At 56.8% G+C, this 22,680-nt stretch overlaps 1 protein-coding gene across 5 annotated transcripts in view; it reads right to left on the bottom strand.

The window, feature by feature from the left end:
- Positions 1-2,419: 2,419 nt before the first annotated feature.
- The window catches only part of RGS3 (regulator of G protein signaling 3), a 78,833-nt gene continuing 58,572 nt past the window's right edge, over positions 2,420-22,680 (bottom strand). For 3 of the 5 annotated variants that reach the window (XM_030507182.1, XM_030507183.1, XM_030507184.1), the window contains 6 exons: positions 12,331-12,963; positions 8,616-8,689; positions 5,219-5,320; positions 4,518-4,579; positions 3,750-3,916; positions 2,420-3,670 (listed from right to left, as the gene is read on the bottom strand). In XM_030507182.1, coding sequence (XP_030363042.1) covers positions 3,485-3,670; positions 3,750-3,916; positions 4,518-4,579; positions 5,219-5,320; positions 8,616-8,689; positions 12,331-12,963 — 1,224 coding nt within the window. In that variant the 3' untranslated portion in view covers positions 2,420-3,484. Of the gene's footprint in view, positions 3,671-3,749; positions 3,917-4,517; positions 4,580-5,218; positions 5,321-5,421; positions 6,633-7,370; positions 7,589-8,615; positions 8,690-12,330; positions 12,964-22,680 lie in introns of those variants that run through there. The other 2 variants (XM_030507186.1, XM_030507185.1) reach the window with 2 other exon arrangements.

Below are 22,680 nucleotides of genomic sequence, written 5' to 3'. Positions count from 1 at the left end.
TGCTTTTCCTCATGGCTGCCTTCAGCTTGGTGATCTTTGCCCTACACATGAACTGAGATCACCCGCGCCTCAGTAGACTTTACCCTGTTTGCACAGGACAACCACGGCTGAGTTGTGACTACTTGCAACTAAGCAACCACTCATTTTTAGCCCCAAGATAAATCTTTGTTATCTGCTGAGATAAGGTCCACTACAGCATCCTCCCTACTGCAGAAGGCACCGGTTTCTGAGTTTGCGTTGGCATTGACAATTCACTAACTTCTTCCTTTCACATCCCTTGCAGCCTGGTTGGATTTTGTCCTGGATATCTTATTCTGTGCTAAATAAGAACAGAAATCATAGAATCACAGACTGGTTTGTGCTGGAAGGGACCTTAAAGCTTCTCCAGTTCCAACGCCCTGCCACGGGCAGGGACATCTTCCACTAGAGCAGGTTGCTCCAAGCCCCTGTGTCCAACCTGGCCTTGAACACTGCCAGGGATGGGGCAGCCACAGCTTCTCTGCGCTACCAGGTTGTGTTTTAAGCTCAATACCCCTGTAACAGCCCCAGTAGCTCTCCATACCTTAATCCCTGCTGCAAAAGGAGCTGCTCAGGGTAGGGGGCCTGCATGTCCATCACAACCAACATCCCCCCAGAACAAACCCCCTCCATGAGCTGACCCAGTTCCCATCCAGATGCTCTGAGTTCCTCAAACCCTTCACTCTGAGGCACAATGTCCAGGAGTACATGGCACAGCTCCCCTCCTGCAGCACAGAGAGGACAAAGCTGTGGCTTCGGTGTCACCACAGGGTCCAGGATGAGAACTGTCCTGCTTGCAGAGAGCACAGGAGCACACAGGACAAGCACAGGACATCCCTATCTCCCACCCCAGCTCAGCCTCTCCTGGAACCCAGCGCCTCCCAGGCATGCAGGGTTGGTAGTGTGGTGTTTGCAGAGTGATTCAGGCTAACTTGGCAGCCAGCAGTAAATTCTGTTACAGCAATAACCCAACTGGTGTCATTCACACGGGGCCAGTTCCGTCTTCTCCAGGGAGTCACCCCAGGTCCCCATTCTTTCACCTTTTGCCCGCAGGCAGGTCAGTGGCACTTATTCAATCATGCAGCAGATTCCCACGTGTCCCACAGCAGCTCCAGCCCTTGCTGCCTGCCCTGCTGGATGGGCTTGGAGAACTCACACAAGCAAGGCATGTTATAGGCTTAAAACCAGGTGTGGGTGTGAAGGTTGGGTGCTTCTGGGCATCACCAACAGCCTCAGGAGGGCTCGCTGGCCCTGGCCTCCAGAGAGAAGGTAATGGCAGGTACTGAGCTGCCAAGTACCCACAACACCCCCTGAGCCGAGTCCCCTCCCCACTCGGCGAAGTGGGGACCAACAACATTATCCTGCAATAAAAGTGTCCTGACACTGACGGGTTGGGGCTGTGAGGAGAGGTCAAGAGTATGTGGGTGATGGAGGGAGGGGGGAACTGCAAGAAAATCTGTGTTGAGGCCAGATATGAAGGGAAACGCTTCTGGCTGGGAAGGAGAGGAGATGAAGGCTCTCAACAGCACCAGGAGGAAGAGGAGGGTCCAGCTTGGAGGAGCCAGCTGGGGTGATCATGACAGTGCTTGCAGGGAGAATGCACTGACCTGATGGGTCCCAGCAGCTCTGGGATGCAGGCATCCCACCACTCTGCTGCCTCCAGCCAATCCCCGAGGGGTCTCCTCAGCTCTGCCTCAGTTTCCCCACCTGGCCATCACCCGCCAGTAGGTTAAAGAGGAAAACACAGACAGTTCCCAAGCAGAGATCATATCTGCCAGGGAGAGCTGTGCCTGGGTGGGATTGCTCTGGCAGCCCCAACACTTCCATCCCTGGGCATCACCTGCAGCACCTCTGAACCACATGATGGCCCCACATGGCCCCCTGACACCATAAACACATCCTAAGCCATCTGAGGCCAACCACAAGCGAGTGGCACAAGACATTTCAGCCACCAAACACACCATGAGATGCCCTTACAAAACATTCTCATCCTAAACCGGAGCTGTGGGAGTGCTGCCTTTCCCAGGGGAGCAGCAACCCTGCAGCCAGGACCTGAAATAGCACTGCTGGGCTTTTAGGTGCTTGTTTTGGTGTGTCCCCAGAGGGACCCGGAGCTACACTTGGTCACTTGTGTTTCTGGGCATTTCCATGTTCAGAGGCTGGTGCTCTGCTGTGTTTAAACAGCGAACACTGTCCCTGGGAACAGTCTCGTTTTGGGCAAAGCTGTATGTGTTCCTGCAGGGCTACACCTGGGCCTGGCCTCACAAAATCCAGCTCAGAAATCCAGGGAACCAGAGTTTCCCTTCTGTATCCATGCAGGAACAGGAGTTTACACTCCCCAGTGAAGAAGGGGATGACTGCTCTGCCAGTGCCAAGAAACATATCACGAAGAAAAAGCAGCTACAAGACATGATATTCTCCTTTTATTTACCTATGACCATGACAATGTATTTTTGCTAGCTGCAGAGATGCTTCGCACTGTAAACTGGGTGCCTGGAGGCAGGCAGTCCGTCCAGCTCTGCCAGGGTCAGCAGTAACTCCTGCTCCTCAAAACACGTATTGTTATCCAGAGTAAAGAGAGCATCTGGTTCACGGAGCTGCTTTTCTCCATCACCAAACCCTCCGTCGTCAGGGCATGATATATACACCAGGCTCCCCCAGCGGCCCGCTGCCAGGGAATGTGTTTGTCAGATAAAAACTAACTCAGACAACATTGTACGCACTCAGAAACTAAAAAAGCATCCACTCGACTGGAGAACTCCGCCGCGACACACACAAATATTGCACTTGTCATTTCAGACCGGGAAAGGACACGAGGATTTCCTATGACACAGCAACGCGTCCAGCTACAGAAGGTCAATAAATAAATCAGAGGTGGGAGCAGGAGGTGGTTGGCCTCACACACCTCCAGTGCAGGGGAAGGACCCGGCTTCCACTGCCCCCGGGGGACCCACCACGAGTGAAGGAAGCGCCGGGCTCCTGGGATATAGCTGCTCCAGAAGGCATCGCCGGCATGGGAAGCACAGCAGCATCCTGGGGCTGGTCCAGTTCACAAGTCTCATATCCAGGGATATAAGGCGGTGCTGTTGTCCCCTTGCCGGAGCCCTACACAGAAGTCCTCCTCCTCGAGCTGGAATCACTTGTTGCCTTCCAGCCATGCTGGCAGCTTGGGCGCATGCTTCACAGTAGTGATGGGAGCTTCCCTCCTGGCTAAAATCCATGCCGGAGTCACCCCGAAGGCATCGTACCAGCAATGGTGAGATGGGGCAATGGAGCAGTACCAGACTGCTGGGCTTGTCTGTCCCCTCGGCCCCATGCTTGGTGCCTTCAGCTGCCCCACACCCGTCCGCTGCAGGCATACGGTTGGGGGCACAACGGCAGCTCCCGCTATCCCCCGGGAAAGCCTCTGCCACCCGATTCCATGTAAACACTCAGCTCCCAGCCTGCCCCGAGAGAGTCCGTGGGTCTACAGTGGGGAGCTGGCTTTCTTCTGGTTAATTATGTCCAAGTACAGGTCGGAGCGGAGGAAGCGGGGGTACGAGTCCTTCTCCATGAGCCCGTAAATCCTCTTCTGCGCAAGGTCGAAGCAGCTGCGGGTGATGTTCTGCAGGTTCTCCTTGGTGTGCTCCCGCGTGTAGGAGTCCAGGTTGACCTGTGGGCACAGAGACCAGCGCTGGTGAGCAGCTCCCCATGCCATGGAGCCACACACCAGCACAGGAGCCAGCCCTCACCTCCTTGCAGGACTGGATGGCGATGTACTCAGCAAAGATCTTCTTGGCCTTGGAGACCATCTTGGACTGGGACTTGATCTTCTTGAACTCCTCACATGCCAGCCAGAATTCCAGGTTCTCCTCACTGAACTCGGTGCGAAGGAAGGCCCTGAAGGCAGCAAGCCCGTCTGTGGGGACAGAGACACATCTCTACTCCCAGCTCACACATGGCGAATGGCCCCACAAGACCCTCAGCCCAGCAACCTTACAAAGGTGCAGCCTCAACTGCCTCAGACTGTCCCCTAAAGCCCCCTCAAGAGCCCCTGGGCAAAGCAGGCAGCGGTGGCATTGCCAGGCCAAACTTGGCCATGCAATCCATCCATGTGCTGAATCCCCAGTCCTCAGCCCTGCTGTATGCACAAGGAGGGGACCCCCTGGGTCTGGGTGCTGAGTATAGGACATGAACATGATGTGGGGTGCCCCACACAAGAGGAGGAATAGTCTAAAGCAGCTCCTGCTTCACGGACTCATTGCACAGCTCCAGATCAGGCACAGACATGAACTGCTGCTTTTTCCTCCTCGAGAGGGGCTGCAACCTCAAGCCCCAGCTCCCCCAGCCCCTGCACCAGGCAGGAGCAGAAGAGGCGCAGGCAAGGGGCAGTCTCCTTTTCCTTTGTCTACCCCCAAACACCGGAAGGGATTAACAGAGGAAATCCCAGCTTTACCCATGCACTTGTCCGGATATTCCCCCCGCAGCAAACGGGGCAGAAGAGATGGTCAAACACTTACATTTGTGCAGCAGCAGCTTCTCCAGGGAGTCCCCCCACTTGAGAGCTTCCTCGGGAGTGGGCCTGCGGGAGGACAGTGTGTTGGCAAGGTGAGGCTGTGACAGCCACAGTGTGTCCAGCCGGTACCACCACGGTGTGCCCCAGCTCCAGCACTGCCCCAGCATCTGCAGGCAGAGCCGCGCTCTGCACCGGGCAGCACAGCAGAGGCTCTACGGGAAGGAGAGCTCTGCCTTTAGACTGGCAGGAAGACAATCCGACCCACGGAGGTCTGTGCAGTGGGATTTGGGGTGTCTGAGCCAGAACTGGCTCAGGCACGGCAGGATTTCAGCAGCCGGATAAGCTGCTGAGTGTCAGCAGAGAGGGCTCGTCTCCAGCTGCTGGAGCATCTCCAGAGCAAAGTGGTTTTTCAAACTATCCGCCGGCCAGTGAAAGTTTCAAGTACAGGCACTGGGGGAAAGCAGCCATCAGGTAAATTTCCAGCCCAAGCTGCCGCCTCCCGGGCACAGAGCTTCACTCACCTCGGGGGGGATTTTTAGCCAACAAATGCCTTTTAATGCTCCTCCAGATACAAAAACTGTTTGTCCACAGCATGCCCCAGCAGGGTGGCCCCAGCCTCGCTGGAGGCGATGCTCAGCCCGACCACAGCTTGTCCCCAAGCCCCCACAGCCCCCGGTCCCCGTGCCACCCGCTCGCAGCACTTACTTGAGTGATTTGAGCACTTTGTCCAGCTTGCCGGAGGGGTTGGCCCCGGGGGACTCGTTTCGCCGCCGAAAAATCCCCAGTCGGTTCTTCATGTCCTTGGCTCTAGAGGGAAAAGGAAGCTTTAGCAGGCGGGCGAGGGGCTGGGGGGACACCCGGCACCCAGGGGACCCACCATCAGCCTCATCCCTGCGCCCACCACCTACTCCTTCATGGTGTGCCGGCGCTGCAGGCTGCCGTTGTGGGGTCTCTGCACGCCCAGCAGCATCTCGGCGTGGAACTCCAGCGGCTGGGGCTTGGAAAGGTCCCGGAAAAAGGGCATGTTTGCTGGGACGCGCCTCGCAGCGCTGCCGGCGCGGCCACACGCTCGGGTGCTCTGCCGCCAGCCCCGTGCGCGCTCCCGCCCGATGCGGCCAGCGCGGAAGTGGGAGGGCTCAGCGCGGAGGAGCTTTAAATGCGGCGTGGGGCGGACGAGGTACGTGTGAGTAAGGGCTGTGTCAGCCCCGCTGCTATTCCCGGTGGCTCCGGCGTTGCTGGGGAAACTCGAGGAAAGGTGGAAAAATCAACGCCGAGGGTGGAGAGTGAGGCCTTTGGGAGGCGGCGGGGATTTACGAGGCTATTTATGGAGCGCAGGAATCCTGGGGAAGGCAAAGCGGTTGGGAGCAGAGCGGGGACAGGGCTGGGAGCCCACGTGTGACCCGCTGGTGCTCACACTGCTCCGGTGCCAGCACAGGATGGGCACAACCATGAGGACATCTCCATAACGGGCTGGCTGGGACCGTCAGTGCGTGGCACTGAGGGACAGGGGAGCAGGGACACCCCACGCTGCCACCCTGCACGGGTCCTTGGACGGACAGAGTGATGGACACCCGGACACAGGGCTCCGGGTTCCCACCAGGACAAAGCGGGACAAAGATTTTTGGCAAGTGCCATGTGAAAATGAGACACCCCCCAGCCCAGCCCTGCGAGAAGCGGGGAGCAGGAGGTGGGAGAGGTGACGGGAGCGGACGATGCTGTCCCCTCGTGGCACATTCCCTGCATGACACCACGGCACGAAGGGGTGTAGGTGACACTGAGTGGCCTGGGATGCTCTACCTGCACCAAGGCTGGTGGATGGGACGCAGGGTGGCATGGCCAGGCCACCCCCTGCAGCCTCCCACACCGGGGGTCTATGCCAGGGTGCTCGGAGGAGCCACCTCTGCCTGGCCAAGCCATGCCCAGGGCTGGCTGGGGACACAAGGGCCATAGGAGGGGTTCAAGGCAAGAGTGTACCTTTACCCAAGTGATGCTGTCTAGAACTACAGCTCTCTCCCATCCCAGGAGGGTACAACACAGCAATTCACTGGGAATAAAATAGCTGCCATAACCTCAGGGCTCAGTCCCGCAAGGTGCTGAGCACCCTGAGCCATGGAAGGATTTAGAGGGTGATCTCCTCTCCTAGTCCCCAGTGCATCCATCCTCATGGGGGGCACAGAGGGTTTCTCTTCCTTTGCATCATCTGGGCTGTGGCCCCAGCAAGACACGTGTCCCGCTGCTGCCAGGCACCAGCTCAGCACTAACGTGGGAAAAACGGCTCCAAACACGGAGCCTCACACTCCAAACACCATCTGCCTCCCATTATCATGATGCCAGCGACATGGGAGCCGAGCACCATCCGCCACATGGGATGGGCCACCCCACACAGCCCTCAGCAACAGCTCCAGCAGTGTTCCCAGCTCAGTGAGGCTTTCAAAGCACTGAACAGCCCTTGTGTGTCTCCAGCACACGTGGGCTGCTTCCACCACAGCCGGAGCCCTGCGCACACCAGGCTGGGGGCAGGTCTGCCAGCTGTAATACACCAGGAAGCACCTCCTAAGGAAGTTCCCCAACTTAAAACCCGCTGCTCTCCTTGCACATGCTTGCAAATAAATAGCAAGCAGCATGAAACCAGACCATGGACACACATAGCCCCCAGCTGTCTAATGTGCAGTATAAAACACCACAGCAAAAATAATGTTGCATTAAAAAAATTGCTGGTTTTTGCTTGGCGTTGCCCCTATAAAGTGATCAGCCCCCAGCATGGCCACAACGCCACATCCAGCAGCATCACCCCAGGCTACTTCCAAACATCCCCTGCAAAGCACATCACCCTTCCTCTCAGGATGCTGAGTCCTACCTCTCTAGGTATCTTTCGGAGAAGTCCACCATCGTGTGGCACATTGGGGGGTGCCAGCTGAGCCGCGGTGAGTGCCAAACCTCAGCCTCTTGCACCATAAATAGTCCCTGCAGATGGCTGGCAACCCGGGTGCGCAGCCAATAGCCGGCCGGTGCGATGCAGGAGGCTCCCAGCGCATCCGCGGCCGGCTCAAGGTGAGGACAAACCCTCCCCGCAACCGTCCCTGACCCTGCGGGATGGAGCCTCCCCCCGCCAGCACCATTCCCCTGGCTCAGCGCCGCAGCAGGACACGGGGCGGGGATGTCCCCGTGAGGGATTCATTTTAATTTCAATTGGGAGGGAAATAATAAAAAGAGCTAAAAATAGGCACCTGCAGCCAGGACACGCGGGACAACAGTGCCGCTCGCTGGCAGGAGGCACATGTGTGGAGCCGTGGATCCTGCTGCACATCCAGCACACTCATCCCCTCACACCCCCTCAGCTGCTCAAACCACGTGCGGCTTCTCCACCTGCTCTGAGCCACATGAAGGACCCAGCTCCAGGAATCCCTGTGGCCGTGACACCCGGATGGATCCTGCGCTGCAAACTCCGAGGTTGTTCCAAAAACATCCTCGCTCGTCCCCACCACTGTGCCTGCAGCTGTGCTCGTGGGAAGCAAAGGTCACGGCTGCCTCGGCCTTGCCTGGACCCACTTCTTGGCACCCCCAAAGCCTTACCCGGAGAGGCAGAGGGGCTGTGAGCATCCCTCAGCACCCAGCACTCCTGCCACACTGTCTGTGTGCTGTGATGCTGGAGCCTGTCCCATGGTGGGAAACCTCCCGATTCCTCCTCCCAGCATGGGGCCAGAGGGAAGGAGGCCCCCAGCTCATGTTTCAGCACTTGCGTGGCTTCTCCCTGAACCCAGCATCACTGAGACAGAGCTCTGCTGGCTCTGGGAAGCTGTTTTCCCCATGGCACCAGCAAGAGCAGGCTCCTGTCTGCCAAAGCAAGGCCAAGAGGGGCTGCTCCCAGCCAGGTGTGTGATGCCCCATCACATCTCCCACCTCCTCCCTGAAAATCATGACTCCCTGTCTGAAGTGAGTCCTCAATTCACATGTGTCTTTGCTGCTTTCCTCCCAGAAAAGCTTGGGAGAACAAGACAGGGGGGAGCCTAAGGGCTGCCTGGACCAGAAGAGCTCAGCTGCGGTGTTTGAGTGCCGCAAACAGCTCTGGTACACTCTGATGCCATCACGATGTGACACTTACAGGTTCCTGCTCCGTTTCTTGTGGGAGGTTTCATCCCCTTCGTCACAGCTGCATTCAGGGTCAGCTCTGCTCAGCTGGGGAGGGGAGAGAAAAACAGTGTCTGCATCATTGTGCCCGTGCATGGCCCCAGTGGCACTCCGAGCACCCAACAGCACTGACAGCATCCCCCGTGGTCCCCACACCTGCACAGCCCAGACCCACAGCATCCACAGGGCTCCTTCCCCACAACCACAGCTGCCTGCAGCAACGCAGTAGGACAAGCTTGTCTCCATTTTGGCACAAGGACCTGCCTCCCCCCACCCAGCCTATGCTACCTTCGGTCCATGGTGTTCCTGGAGAATCTGAGGAGACATCATGGCTGGTGGCCCAGGAACCCCTCCAGGTTCAAGATGCTGACAGTGGGGACAACACCTGCATCCATTCCTGATGCTCCTATTCCTGCTGTCCTGAGTGGGCACAGGGATCCCTGCACAGCCCGCAGAGCACCTTGTCCCCCCAGAACCAGGCTGGGCCCCCAGAATCAATGAGGGGTCCCCCAGCAGTCCCCAGGCAGGAAAAATCAGAGCAGTTCATCCATAACTGAATCATATCATGGCAGCTTTCAAGTTCAAGGAGCACTCAGAGGGCTCCACTCCCTGACCAGCACCCCATGGCAGCCTGGACAAACCAAGGGGACATTGGATGCACCACGAGCTTGGGGCAGTACCAGTGCAGCCTCTGAGCCATGAAGCCTGGGGCCAGGCATGGGGGCCCCTGGGACCACTGTAGCTTCCCATTGCTGAATGAGACTGGAAGATGCTCACAGCCAGCCCCGCACCCAGCTCATCCCTGTGCTGCCAGGGGCTGCAGGGCACTTCCCAGGATCGCCTCCCCGTGGGAACTGGCCGCGCAGCGCCGCAGCCCGGAGCTCAAGGCTTTGGACACTTCCTTCCATTCTGCGCCCGGGTTTCCGGAGTTTATCGGCCCCAAACAATGCAGCCCTTGCAAAGCACCTTCCCCAGGCAGATAGGGCCCCGGCAGGCGGGCTGGCCGCGGCGACACGCAGCCGGAGCGCGCTTCCTGCCATTGTCCGGAGAGGCTCCGGGACAAAAGGCAGCAGCGGAGCTCACCGGAGGAGTCCCAGCGCTCCCAACCACAGCATGCTCTGAAAACAACCCCCTCCCGGCCCCACTGCGGGATGGGGGGGAGCAGGGAGGGATGCTGGGCACGATGGTGTTAAAAGGGCCAACAAGATGAGCCCTTCTGAAATGCTCCCAGAGGGGGAAAAACAACTGAGCACCTTGATGGATGCTGTGGCCCTGCCACCGAGGCCACTGGGTGCAGGTATCACTGGTGCTTGGCAGCTTCGAGGGGATCCAGAGGGGAATTATGCATCAGTGTCTCGTTCCAGAAACCTCAGAGGGTTTCATCAAACTAGTCCCAAAGCAAAGCCCAACAAAAGTGTATCCAGGGGGATGGCAACAGCCCAAAATCCCATGCATGTGGTGGCCCAGCACAATGCCCAGCTCTCCTGCCTGCTGCAGCCCCCAGGCATCCTATGTCCATCCACAGGTAGCCAGAGAGGCAGGGCAATGGGAACAGGCAGGAGTGCCTCAGGAGGGCACGTGGGCAGGGGGTTTAGGCATATAGAGCCAGACAGAGCTGCCCTAGACCTGGCAGCACCAGGAGGTCCAGCAGCCCCACTGCACGGGCTCCAAACCAACCCGGTCTCATCTGCATCGGAGCAGCGTAACGCAGGAGGAGCTCAGTTCACCTCTGCTGAAGAACACCCACCCAGGTCAGCTCAGGAAGGGCACTGGGGGCTCTCTGGGGCAGGAGTGGGACATGTTCCCTGAGTATCCCCCCCCCCCGCAATGAGCGTGCAGCCCACGGGGGCCCCAGCAGCGCTGCACAGTCACTGCCTGCAGGGCTGCACGCTCCCGGTTGCACACACAGCGGCACTGTGAAACCAGCAGACTCCGCACTGGCAGCACTAATGGGACACTCCTACCAGGCACTGACACTGCCAACACCTCCCTTGCACTGTGTCCCTGCCAAAAAGGTCCTTTCTTGATAGGATCCGGGAGGGTTTCTGAACCCCTGAGCCCACAATTGCTGGCATCAGAGGGTCTGGGCTACCCTTTTGCACAGGAGCCCCATCTGACCAGCCTGGTTTAGACTTTTTAAGGGCTCTCACCAGCTGGCTGGGAGTCTGAGCCCATAAAGTGCTCCAGGGAACAGCAGTAGAGGTGGTGTTTCAAGCAGCATGAGCCTGGCAGGAAGAGGGTTAACCCCATCACAGGTTTAACTCCATCATGCTGGGTGGCATGCAGGGCTCTGTACCAGCCCCTCCTGCCAAGGAGCCAGCACCATGGAGCAGCATGCAATGTGGTTCTGCACTCTGCAAGGGGGTCCTGAGCAGCACGACATGGTCCTGAGCTGTGTAGCATGACCCTGGGAAATGCAGCATGGTCCTGAGCCAAGTGATGATGCAGCCCTGAGCAGAGCAGCACCCACAGCCACTGGCAGAGATGAAGCTGGGGTGAGCTTGGTTGGGCAGAGCAGGGTGCTGGGGATCCGCTCTCAGAACCCAGCCAGTCTTCACCCCGGGGAGGATGGGACAAGCAGCACTCCCCAGGCACAATCTCTGCAATGGCACATTGGCTCTTGCAAAAGCTCAGCCAAGCCAGGCTCTGCTGGGTTGGTTTGTGAGCAGAGCTCCTGTTGCATGGCCCTTCACTGCACCTCCATTCTGCATGTCAGGGTCAGGAATCACTGCTCAACCTTCTTCTGAGATGGGCCCTCCACAACGGTCAAAGCCCTGCAGGAGGGTGGCTGGGGCAGAAAGAAACTGCTGCTGCATCCCCAAGCACACTGGGCACTCTTTGGCACCAGAGGCTCTCTGGAGCCTGGCTTTTTCCTGTCCCTGCCGCTGCAGGCAGCTCTTTGCAAGTGCAGACACCCAGCTACACCTCTCCCTCCACGGGTCTCAGCAGACAGCAGCTCTCCAAGACATGGGACCTGTAGGACACTGGTGGGAGATGCCCATCTAGAGCATCAGCATTGGCTCTGGGTGCCAAGCATCTCCCAGAGCTGACTGCCAGTGGCAGGGACATTCCTGGTCCCTCAGATGCCAGCTTTAATATGGTCATGGAGAGAGGGGCCACGTGTGCAGTTCTGGTTTCCTCAACATAAGAAGGACATGGAGCTGTTGGAGCAAGTCCAGAGGAGGCCACAAGGATGATCAGGGGCTGGAGCAGCTCCTGTATGAAGACAGGCTGAGAAAGTTGGGGCTGTTCAGCCTGGAGAAGAGAAGCTGCGTGGAGACCTCAGAGCAGCTTCCAGTGTCTGAAGGGGCTACAAGGATGCCAGAGAGGGACTTCATCAGGGACTGTAGCGATAGGACAAGGGATGGTGGGTTTAAACTGAAACAGGGGAAGTTCAGGTTAGATATGAGGAAGAAGTTCTTCCCTGTGAGGGTGCTGAGGCGCTGGCACAGGGTGCCCAGAGAAGCTGTGGCTGCCCCATCCCTGGCAGTGTTCAAGGCCAGGTTCGATGGAGCTTGGAACAACCTGCTCTAGTGGAAGGTGTCCCTGCCCGTGGCAGGGGGATGGGGCTGGATAAGCTTTAAGGTCCCTTCTTCTAACCCAAACCATTCCACGATTCTATGCTGGTACACCCCCACTCTAGCAGCTCCCCCACCACACAACGAAGCAGAACACAGCAGGTCACGTACCTTCCTGTGGCCCGAGAACAGCAGTGTGAGCTGGTGGATGGAACCGCCGTTCTTTGTGAGCTCTTTCTTGAGGGTCCTGGGGGAGGGCAGGGCCCACTGGCCCTTGGTGTCCTGGCTGTCCAAGCAGTTGAGGGTGGTGTCAGAGGTGAAGCAATGGCTCTTGGCCTCCTGCAGCAGGCTGCCCTCGCTGTGGGTGCGGCGCCGCAGGGAGCTCTGCACGCTCAGTGTGTAGACGGGCTGACAGCCCGACGTCTCAATCATGCTGCTGCGCTTCGCCTCGTTCCTCTCCAAGTACTGCTCATCCCCATCCTCCTCCTCATCCTCCTCCTCCTCTTCCTCCTCCTCATCCTCCTCTTCATCCTCCTCCTCATCCTCACCATCTGTGGTGCTGCCTGCCATGCCCGCTGCGCTCTGGCTGAAGGTGCTGTCAAGCCGCAGCTCGGGGATGACAAAGGCTGGCAGGGTGCTGGGCTGCTCCTCTGCCGTCTTGGTAGCCACCGGCTGCTTTTCCAGCAGGAGGGGATCCCGGGTGGCTCCAAGAGCGGGCTCTGTGGATGGACGAGCATCACCCGCTGCCGCCTTCCTGTCCTCTGGGTGCATCTGCCCCAGCTTCTCAGCGTCCGTCTCCAGCATCTGCCCAGAAAAGAAGATAAAGAAGGATGAAGGCAGAAGCACCCCAGATCTCTCACTTGCACCTTCCTGGGGAGACTTTCTGCTCCTAAAACCCCAACCACGAGGCTGGCACCAATTTCTACAGCCCTAACAGTGCTCTGGTCGGGTGGGCTGGCATCATCCCCACATCCCCAGGTGGTGGCAGGTCACCCAACACTCGCACAGCACCCAGTCCTGGTCCTGATCCCTGGAGCTCCGGGTTCCCCCACCAGCAGTGAGCTGGTGGCTATGGGGCAGGAGTGGGATGGGGCCTCCCAGCTCCCACCTGCAGCACGCAGCAGCATTGGTGGGTTGGAGGAAAGTGAGGGCCGGTGGCGGGTGGATCAGCCCCACAGCACAGCTGGGCTCAGCTCCAGCCACAGAAGCAGAGCTAGTAACATCATAGAGTTATGGAATGGTTTGTGTTGGAAGGGACCTTAAAGCTCATCCAGCTCCATCCTGCCCCAGGCAGGGACACCTTCCACTAGAGCAGGTTGCTCCAAGCCCCTGTGTCCAACCTGGCCTTGAACACTGCCAGGGATGGGGCAGCCACAGCTTCTCTGGGCACCCTGTGCCAGCGCCTCAGCACCCTCACAGGGAAGAGCTTCTGCCTCAGAGCTCATCTCAATCTCCCCTCTGGCAGGTTAAAGCCATTCCCCTTGTCCTGTCCCTACAGGCCCTTGTCCAAAGCCCCTCTCCAGGTTTCCTGGAGCCCCTTTAGGCACTGGGAGCTGCTCTAAGGTCTCCCCTTAAGGAGCCTTCTCTTCTCCAGGCTGACCCAGCCCAGCTCTCTCAGCCTGGCTCCAGAGCAGAGCTGCTCCAGCCCTCGCAGCATCTCTGTGGCCTTGTCCTTTTTTACAATGCCAAAGATCCCCCTCTACACCCATGGGCATGGAGAGGAGCTGCTCTGTCCCCCTCCAGCCTGACTCACCACAGGCAGTGATTTAGCATCACCTGAACTGCCCCAGTGAGTCTGAAGACTAAAATTCAGAGACCATCATGTCCTCAGCCCCATCTGCAACGACTCCCCCATGCCCCAAACAGCTGGATTTGGTGGGAGGCACAAAGCAAATGCTCAGTTTCCCCCATCGTTGATGCTGTTTCACTCTCCCCATGGTAACCTCTTGTAAAAAGGGTACGCTCCCAGACCTGCCATGCAGGGAAGCTCTTTGCACCAGCATGTGTTTTACTGATGCTGTTTGTGTCCTATTTGTATTGTAATCACTGTCATCAGTATTTCATGAAATAATTAGAGGAAAAACCCACACAGCCCTCAGCTCATGCCCCCAAAGCCCTTCCCCTCCCAAACAGCTCCCTATCTGCCCAGTCCTTCTGCTTAATATTGCTGGTTGCCCGCACCAGATAAGGCCCTAGAAGGAAATGAACAGGCTCCTTTAAAATGAGAGACATTCAGGGATTAAATTAAATCCCTGCACTAATTCAATCAGAAGCTTTGCTGCTCTTCGGTGGCATGGAGGATATGAGCAGGAGCCTCACCACCGAGCGAGGTTTCCATCCTGGGTTAGAAGCATCACCGGGGCAGTGAAATCCTGTCCTTGCAGGAAGGGCCATGGCTGAGCTCTGCTAAATATGACAGTGATGGGTGAAAGACAGGGGTGGAAAGCAGCAGTAATGCCATCACAGCCAGCCCACAAGCCTGATCATGGCTGGAGGCACCAGGGACTTCATCACCAGAAAGGCAAGGGCCACCTTGTTGCACAAAGCTGATTTGGGCCAGCAAGGACAGGGATGTGACCAGGTTTCCTTCTCACCATCACTGCAGCCAAGGGCCTGCAGGAGGAGGCAGCAGATGGAGGCAGTGCTGATGCTGTCTGAGCAGGGAGGTGCTGTCCTTCCACCTCAAGGACTCATCCAAAACACACCATGGTCTCACTGCAGCATGGGTCCTGGGCCAGCAGCAGTAGTTCGGGAACCAGTGGCCAATATCTGGATCTCTCCATCCTCAACATCTTTGTCTCACTGTTCTCAAAATTTGGGTGCCCCTACCCTCAATATATAGGTTTCCCTGTTCTCAGCATCTGCATCTTCCCATCCTCAGCATCTGGGTCCTTCTGACCTCGACGTGTTGGTCTTCCTATTCTCAACATCTGGGTTTCCCTGTCCTGAAGGGGAAGGCCTGGGGGCTTTACTACCTCCCCTCTAGAGGAACTCACACTTCACTGTTTTAGTTTCTATCTCACACCAAGTGGCCAAGGTAGCATGTCCCAAGAAAGGGAAGAGAAAGTAGAAGAGCGAGAACGAGCTGCCTCCAAGCCCAGTATGGCATTCAGGATTATTTTAGGTAAGGAAGATGATAAGTATGAGATCAGAGCAACAGCAACAGAGACCCTAATATTGAACAAGTCTCAACGCACCCCCAAAATGCCAAACATTGCCCTGCCTGTTCCAGCATCCTCAATCTCTGCACGTTACCCTCTGCCTGGACACCCTCTGACTTTGGGCATCACTCACTGACTCAAAAGCTTTCTTGAAAGCAAGACTGGAGAGAAGAACTGCAAACCCTCTGCTCTCAGGCTGTAATATGGTCAGGGTTTCCTAGAACTCTTCTAGTTTGCCAGCAGAGCAAATTCCAGTGAACAGATGTGGGTTTGTCTGTGGTCTCAACTTCTCCAGCATTTCTCTGAACAACATGCCCTTTCTGGTGTCCCACAGCCGGGACTTCCAGCTGGGAAAACACCATCCCCAGAAACAGCCCAGCTGTGAGCTGAAGCCTGCGCTGGCTTCCCTGGTGCTGCCAGGAGTGCTGTGATACGTGGCATTCCCTTAAATCCCCAGCTCGGCGAGGTCAGGGATGTTTTTGAGCTCTCAGCTTCATATTTCAAGACCTCTGCTCCTCGCAGTCATGGAGCCATGTGGCTCAAGTAACACCCAGATACAAGAAAATGGAATTCAGCCTTTCCTGGCTGCTGATGCAGATGCTCAGGTTTTGCAATGCACATCTTCCTCTTGCAGTAATACTGGAGAAGAGGAGGCTAAACATGCCTTGGAGCACTGCCCTGCCCCAGGCAGCTCCTCAGCCTCAATCAGAGAATCCCAGACTGGTTTGGGTTGGAAGGGACCTTAAAGCTCATCCAGTTCCAAGCCCCTGTCACGGGCAGGGACACCTTCCACTAGAGCAGGTTGCTCCAAGCCTCGTCCAACCTGGCCTTGAACACTGCCAGGGATGGGGCAATCAGGGATTGGGAAAAGCAGGAAAGTCCCTGCAGGTAACAGGCTGTTGGACATCAAGGTGAGCAGGAGAGCAAAGGATGTGCTGCTCTGACTGTGCTCTCACCCCAGCAGAAGCCAATGGACCTCCCAAAACACTGCTGGCAGAGCTGCTCTCATGGGTTCTTCCCAGACCATGGCAGCCCCATCCTCTGTGTGTCCCATGGAGGAACCTCTCTGGCTCCTGCTGCCCTTCAATCTATCCTTGCTCAAAGGTGCCTCACCTCTCCCCAGAAGTATTTAACTCCATAGGAGTGAGACCAAGTCTCTCTCTGGGGGGATTTTGGGAAGGATGCAGCCAGCTTCACTGCTGGCAGTGTGTTCCCTGTGCAGAGGTAACATCCCTCTCTAGGGCAGATGGGATGTGGGGAAAACAGCACCTACATCACCCAGGGAAACATCGGTATTTCCAAACAGGTTTTTGCTAAAAAGTGGAAGAAAAATATTACCATTTCAGCTCTTAACATGGATAAACTGTGCCCAGATCCATCAGATCAGAAACTTCTAACAGGCCCTGTGACACGCTACCAAAACCATTGGTGATGACAACCTCGAGTGACCACAAAGAACACAAAGAACATGGCTAGAGGAAGAAGCAGCTAATACACAGCACGAGGCTGAGAGGAAGAAAAAGAAGCCAGAAACACAAAGCAGAACTACTGAAACTTGAGAAAATCCTCATGGGAGTCATTTGAAAGTCCTCACAAGGAGAATTCCCCCAAGCAGCTCCGTTCCTGCCCTCCTCAACCCATGGTGGAGCCCAGGGCTCACTGCACAGCAGCTTTGTGCTCAGTCCCTGCTTCACTACTGAATTGATGAATAATTGATCCAGAGCAATTAGTGTAACAGCAAAAGCAACCATGGGTGTGGAAACCCAACCAGCAGGAACATCCATACCACCCAAAAACCCTGGGCGTGAAGTGTCTCACAGCCCTGGAAGGAGAAATCCTCCTCCATGGGAGGAAATGATCCCATGTCAGCAGCCTGCACTAATCCCATTTCCCATTACTGTCATCCCCAATTGATCGCTTTACAAAGGGCTCCTGAGCCGGGCCCTGCCACTGCAGTGCTGCTCTCTGTGCCTCTGCTCTCCGCAACACAGCCCTGAACAGGAGCCAGGGCTTAATAGAGGGCATCAGCCTTGCCCTCCATCCCTGTCTGCATGCACACAGGTCTGATTTCAGTGGTAAAGGCTGAATTTGCTGGTGTTCCCCAATGCCAGTAAACAGAGAGTACCCAAAAGGCTGGAAAAGTCCCTGGAGCACAAAGCCCATGTTGTCGGCGCGCTGCAGTGCCGCTCCCGCAGCAAGAGCCAGCCGATGCAGGTGGCACAGGGAACCTCAGAAGTCCCCATCACTACATACCCCTTCGTTCCCTTAGATGCTGCCCATCACCAACCCTTCAAGCTCAAATGGGGCCAGGCAGGAGCCACAGGTTCCCCAGGAGACGGCAGGGACCAGCCCAGCGCATGGGGACCAGCACAGGGAGTGGAGCAGATGCCTTTGATCCAAAAGGACATCCCTGTTGTGCTGCTCCCTCAACCTGCACCCAGATCCTGCCCAGCGAAGGGTACAGCCCAGGGGCTGCAATCTCTGAAAGCAAAACCTACCAAACCCGGGCTCTGGCTGCATCCCGGCTGCAGGGGCCAAGCGAGCAGCATCTCCCTGCGGCACATGTGGCTGCAGTGCTTGGCTCTGCCGCTGTGGTTATTGATGTTTGTGTAGAGCAGCAACTGAAGCCACCCCAGCCTCCCCCCGCTGTGGCTCCCTTGTGCCCATTGTGCTATTTACGGCTCTGCTCCAAGCCCTGAGGTGCTGTTACCTGCTGGTGAAAGTGGATGATCGTTCAGCCTCAGAGAAGAGCTGAGCATCACCCTGAGACCTGAATACATTCACTTCTGCAGCTCCCCTTCTCCAGCCCTATCCTGCCCCCGAGTGACACCATGCTGCAGGCTGGTTCTGATGCTTCTTCCTGGTGAAACTCTGCTGCAGTTCACAGTTGGATTTTTTTCCCAAACTACTGTCTATGGAAAAAGGAAAGCTCTGAAGTGGGAGATGCTCTGCAGTGTAATCCCCTTGCTGCTGCTGCCTCTCCATCACGAAGGTGCTTGTTACAGGGCAGGACGCCAAGCCTCATGGAGGGCCAGGAAATGCCATGAGGCAGGATGGAGCCATGTCTCCCTATCCCACACCGCTCTGAGCATCACCACCCAGAGCACCCCAGCATTTCAAACACATCCTTTGGCTTTACAAAGATATCAGGGTTTAAGTAACTTTTACAAGGAGTTGCTTGAACTTGGCTTCAGATTCTGCCCAAGCGCACGCCCGCAGCCCCCACCACAGTAGAAGGGAAGAGCACCAGCAACCACCTGAAACAGGAGTTGCTTGGGCACAGGAGTGCTCCAGTGGAGTGGACAGTGCCAGCCCTGCCTGGCACAGGCAGTATCCCCCTTCTCAGGCAGCACTGCACCAAAGCACTTCCAGCACCTTCATTGACAGCAGCACTGGCTTAAACCTGAGTCTGTGCTTTGACCAGCCCTGATCCCAACACTCGCTCTTACCAGCCCTGCTGTGGCTCCATGAGGAACAGACCTTGAGGGGTTTACCAATGCCTCTGGCCACCATGGAAGTGTCGGCAGCTGCTCCAGCCACCACCAAGCCACCACCAAGCCACCACCATGCCTGGGGGGGATGTGGGAAGGGTCACTGGTGCCACTGACTGTGGCTGGGAGAACATCACACAGAGGAACAGGAGCTGGTGTTTGCCAGAGGGGAGAGCTCTGCTTTCCTAATGGCTCTGGATTCAGCTGAGCACATGAACAAATAAAGCTGGAGTGTGGCTGTCAGCTGCCCCATCTGCTCCATCATCCCTCCTGCTCGCTCCAGGCACACAGGGACCTCAGGAGCCCTCAGCCAGCGGTGGCTGTCCTGGGCTGGCAGCCCCAGCACCTCCATGCCACCAACACCAGCACCAAGAGCTGGAAGGGCTGGAAAAAAAGCTTGGTGGAACCAGGGGTCAGTGCTGGGGAAGATGACAAAAAGCCCAACCCAGCATCCCATCCATCCCCAGTGAGCAGCCAGGAGAACCCTCACCTGCCCGGGCTTTGTGTGTCCCTGTGCTTAGGGCTGGAAGCCAACAGATGTGCAAGAAGGGGATGTCAAGGTGGAAGATGAGCCGAAGGACCCCTCAGCATTCATTCAGGCTCACCTGCACTACAGGGAATTGAGTCAGGCTACTGCATAAAAAGGGTCTTTAAATTCATAAAGGGACATTTGACACATGCTTTGAAGCCTCACAGGGAGCTGTAAAATCCCCCCACAGCCTTCAATGCCCTGGTTGCATTTGGAATTTGTTCCCATGAAAGAGGGCTTGAAAGCCAGCAAGAATATGGCTCAGGATGGGTCAAACCAGAGAAGCTCAAACTGCATCTATTTCCTTTATGTTTGCAGCCTGCTTCACACCTACTGCTCTCTCTTCAACTCCTCTCCCGGCTGAATTAACATCAACACATTTTCTTTCCCCTGGCCCGTCAGGTAACAAGGGTGAGATCCACATGCCACCATGCACCGAGATCACCAATGTGGATTCAAGGGTCCCATTCATTCCAATGGCACAGAGATCTCTGGCAGGGACACCTTCCTCCAGACACTCGAGTGGACAGAGCTGAGCTGGAGCCTGATTCACAGGGAACAGCACCTCTGATCCCACAGCCTCCTGAATCCACAGCCTTTGGCTGCCCCCAGTAACGCATTTTTCCAGCCCAGGGTGAGAGCTGGGCTCTGCTCACTGGCATGGAGTTATTTGCTTTACTTCTGTACCCTGGTTCCTAAGTTCTGGCACCTGATGCTTGAACCCTTATTGGGGCACAATAAACCTCAAGGTTTTCTCCCCATTTGAGCACCCTGACAGCAGCACACGGTGCTGGGAGGGTGTGTGGCCGGTGTCAGGCTGGCTCTCTGCTGCTGGTGGGATGTGCTTAGCCCTGCCCAGCCTCTCACGTCAACATCATGGAAGGAAAGCAGGTTCTGATGAAGCTCCAGGTCTCCTGCACCCTTGGTCATGCCCTGCTCCACAGCAGCAGGTGAGCAGGAGCCTCTGGAGCAGAGCTGGCATGGACGGGGCAGCAGGTTCCTAGCCCAAAATGGAAGGACTTTGGGACGTAAACAAAGTGAGAAGGTGCAAATTCACAGAATCCCAGCCTGGTTTGTGTTGGAAGGGACCCCAAAGCTACTCCAGTTCCAACCCCCTGCCACAGGCAGGGACACCTTCCACTAGAGCAGGTTGCTCCAAGCCCCTGTGTCCAACCTGGCCTTGAACACTGCCAGGGATGGGGCAGCCACAGCTTCTCTGGGCACCCTGTGCCAGCGCCTCAGCACCCTCGCAGGGAAGAATTCCTCCCTCCTTTCCCCATCAAACAGCAGAACACGCTCTGACTACCCTGCTGCTGAGTGAAGCACCCGGACAGAGAGATTGATTCACCCCACTTGTCCCCAACCTTGTCACAAGCACCTTGTCCCCAAGAGCTTGTCACAAGCACCCCAGTGCCAGGAGCCCCTTGGCTGTGCCAGCTCAGCTGTGTACATGGCCACCATCCAAAGGCAGGTGTGGGAGATGAGCCAGTGTAAAAAGCAAGAGTGTTGCTGAAGGCAGTGAGGTGCCAGGGAACAGGGATTGCAGAGGGATTTGGGTGCACACCAGGGTACTCAGGGCAAGGAAGAGGAGGCAGCACATGGGACAGGAGAGGGGTCACCCACATTCAACCTTCCCCATACTGCAGGCTCACAGGGCAGCACCCAGGGGAGCAGGGCCACCCCTGCACCCCAGCCCAGCGCCGAGCCCTCCCCGCACCACCAGCCCTGGTTTCAATCATCCCTCGATTACGCACTGTTTGCTTTTGTTGACAGCACATTTACTTGCACTTGTCAAGCACGCTGTAAATAGTGAGAGAAACAGCCCTGCCCTTCCTGAGCACAGGAACAGCCAGGAAGGGGCCGGACGGTCTCTCCCGGCCACGCACCCACCGGCGGCTCATTCCCAGCACCGGAGCCAGCGCTGCCAGGAAGGGCCGGGCGCAGGATCAGTCCACGCCTGCTCGCACCATCAGCAGTCATGGGAGAGACACTGGCCACCAGGCTTTGGAAAGTGCTGAGGATCCACCAGCTCCCTTGGGAGACAAGGGGAGCACCCATCCTGGACTGCCAAGGCCCAGAGTCCACACCACTGAGTGTCCAGAATTATTTAGTTTAAGGATAATCTACAACTTTCAGCTACAGCCAGGCAGCATCTCGGAGGTAATCTCAGGTCACGGAGGCAGAAGGAAGAGTAATCAGCCGTTCTGAGTGTGGAAGACACAAAGAAACAAGCAGTGAGAATCAGAGGTCGTAGCAGATTGGTTATAAGCAGGGTGCTGTGCCACTAATCTTCTCCCTGGCAGCCCAAACGGCTGGAGCAGCTCCAGCTCCTGGCACCCTGTCCTTGCCCCTGCTCTGCCATTTGCCATCTCTTCAACTGTGCTAATGCAATTCATCACGGGGCAGGGCCAGGAACAGGACCAGTGTGGAGATGCAGGGTTATAAAAAGCCCCATGCTCTGCACAGATGGTCATGACTGGGTCCAAGGAGGCAGCCTCACTAACTCAGTTCAATCATAATTATAATCACATTGCCGCCGCTGTGGTTCCTCAGCAGCCCAGCCCACCTCCAGGCTCCACACTTCCTCGCCTGGGGATGTTTGTCACCAAGCTGGGTCACCCTGGAGATGTGTTTAACAGCTCCTTGCTCAGCACAGCCAAGAGGCAGGGAGCTGCCTCCAGTGAGACCCAGACCCAAGGATGAGAGTGGAGAAGGCTCTGCAGAGGGAGGAAAGACCCACAGGACAACTCCTGTGATGCACTGCAGCTGGCAGGCTGGGTTCATCACTCCATGAGTTCAGCCAAGTGGCAGCAGAGAAGCCACTGGAGCCCACGTCTCCACCATGGACCACACTGACAGCCACAGTTACCCCTGGAGCTTCTCCTGCACTGACTCTGCCAGGAAAAGCCCATTGGGAGCATGGGTGGACCACCACAGCTGTATGCCTCATGGCCTTCTCTTCCTACATCTCCAGAAGCGGATGCTACATGCACCGTATGCTTGTGTCTCCCAGAAACCAACAGCTTTGCTCTAAACCCACCTGCTCTGAAAGCAGGAGCCAGCGCAGGCTCCACACAGGCTGCATCCTCCAGGCTTGACACCATCCCCCAAGAGACATTCCCAGAGGCAGTGACAGCGCTACAGAGCCATGACCCTGAGCCAAAAGGACCTTCCCTTAGTGCTGCCCTACCCAGGCACAGTTCAGGGGGGCTTAAAAAACAAAAGGTGCCATCCCAAAGCCCAAAATCCATTTCTCCCAGCTCCAAGAAGTTGGCACCGTGCAACTTTCCTCCATCAGTTCGGCCAGTCCAGCCCCTCCTCTCCAGATATTCCTGTCCTG

The sequence above is a fragment of the Strigops habroptila genome, chromosome 15, assembly GCF_004027225.2.
Source record: "Strigops habroptila isolate Jane chromosome 15, bStrHab1.2.pri, whole genome shotgun sequence".
Taxonomy (NCBI): domain Eukaryota; kingdom Metazoa; phylum Chordata; class Aves; order Psittaciformes; family Psittacidae; genus Strigops; species Strigops habroptila.
This window is presented reverse-complemented; position numbering and strand designations above follow the sequence as displayed.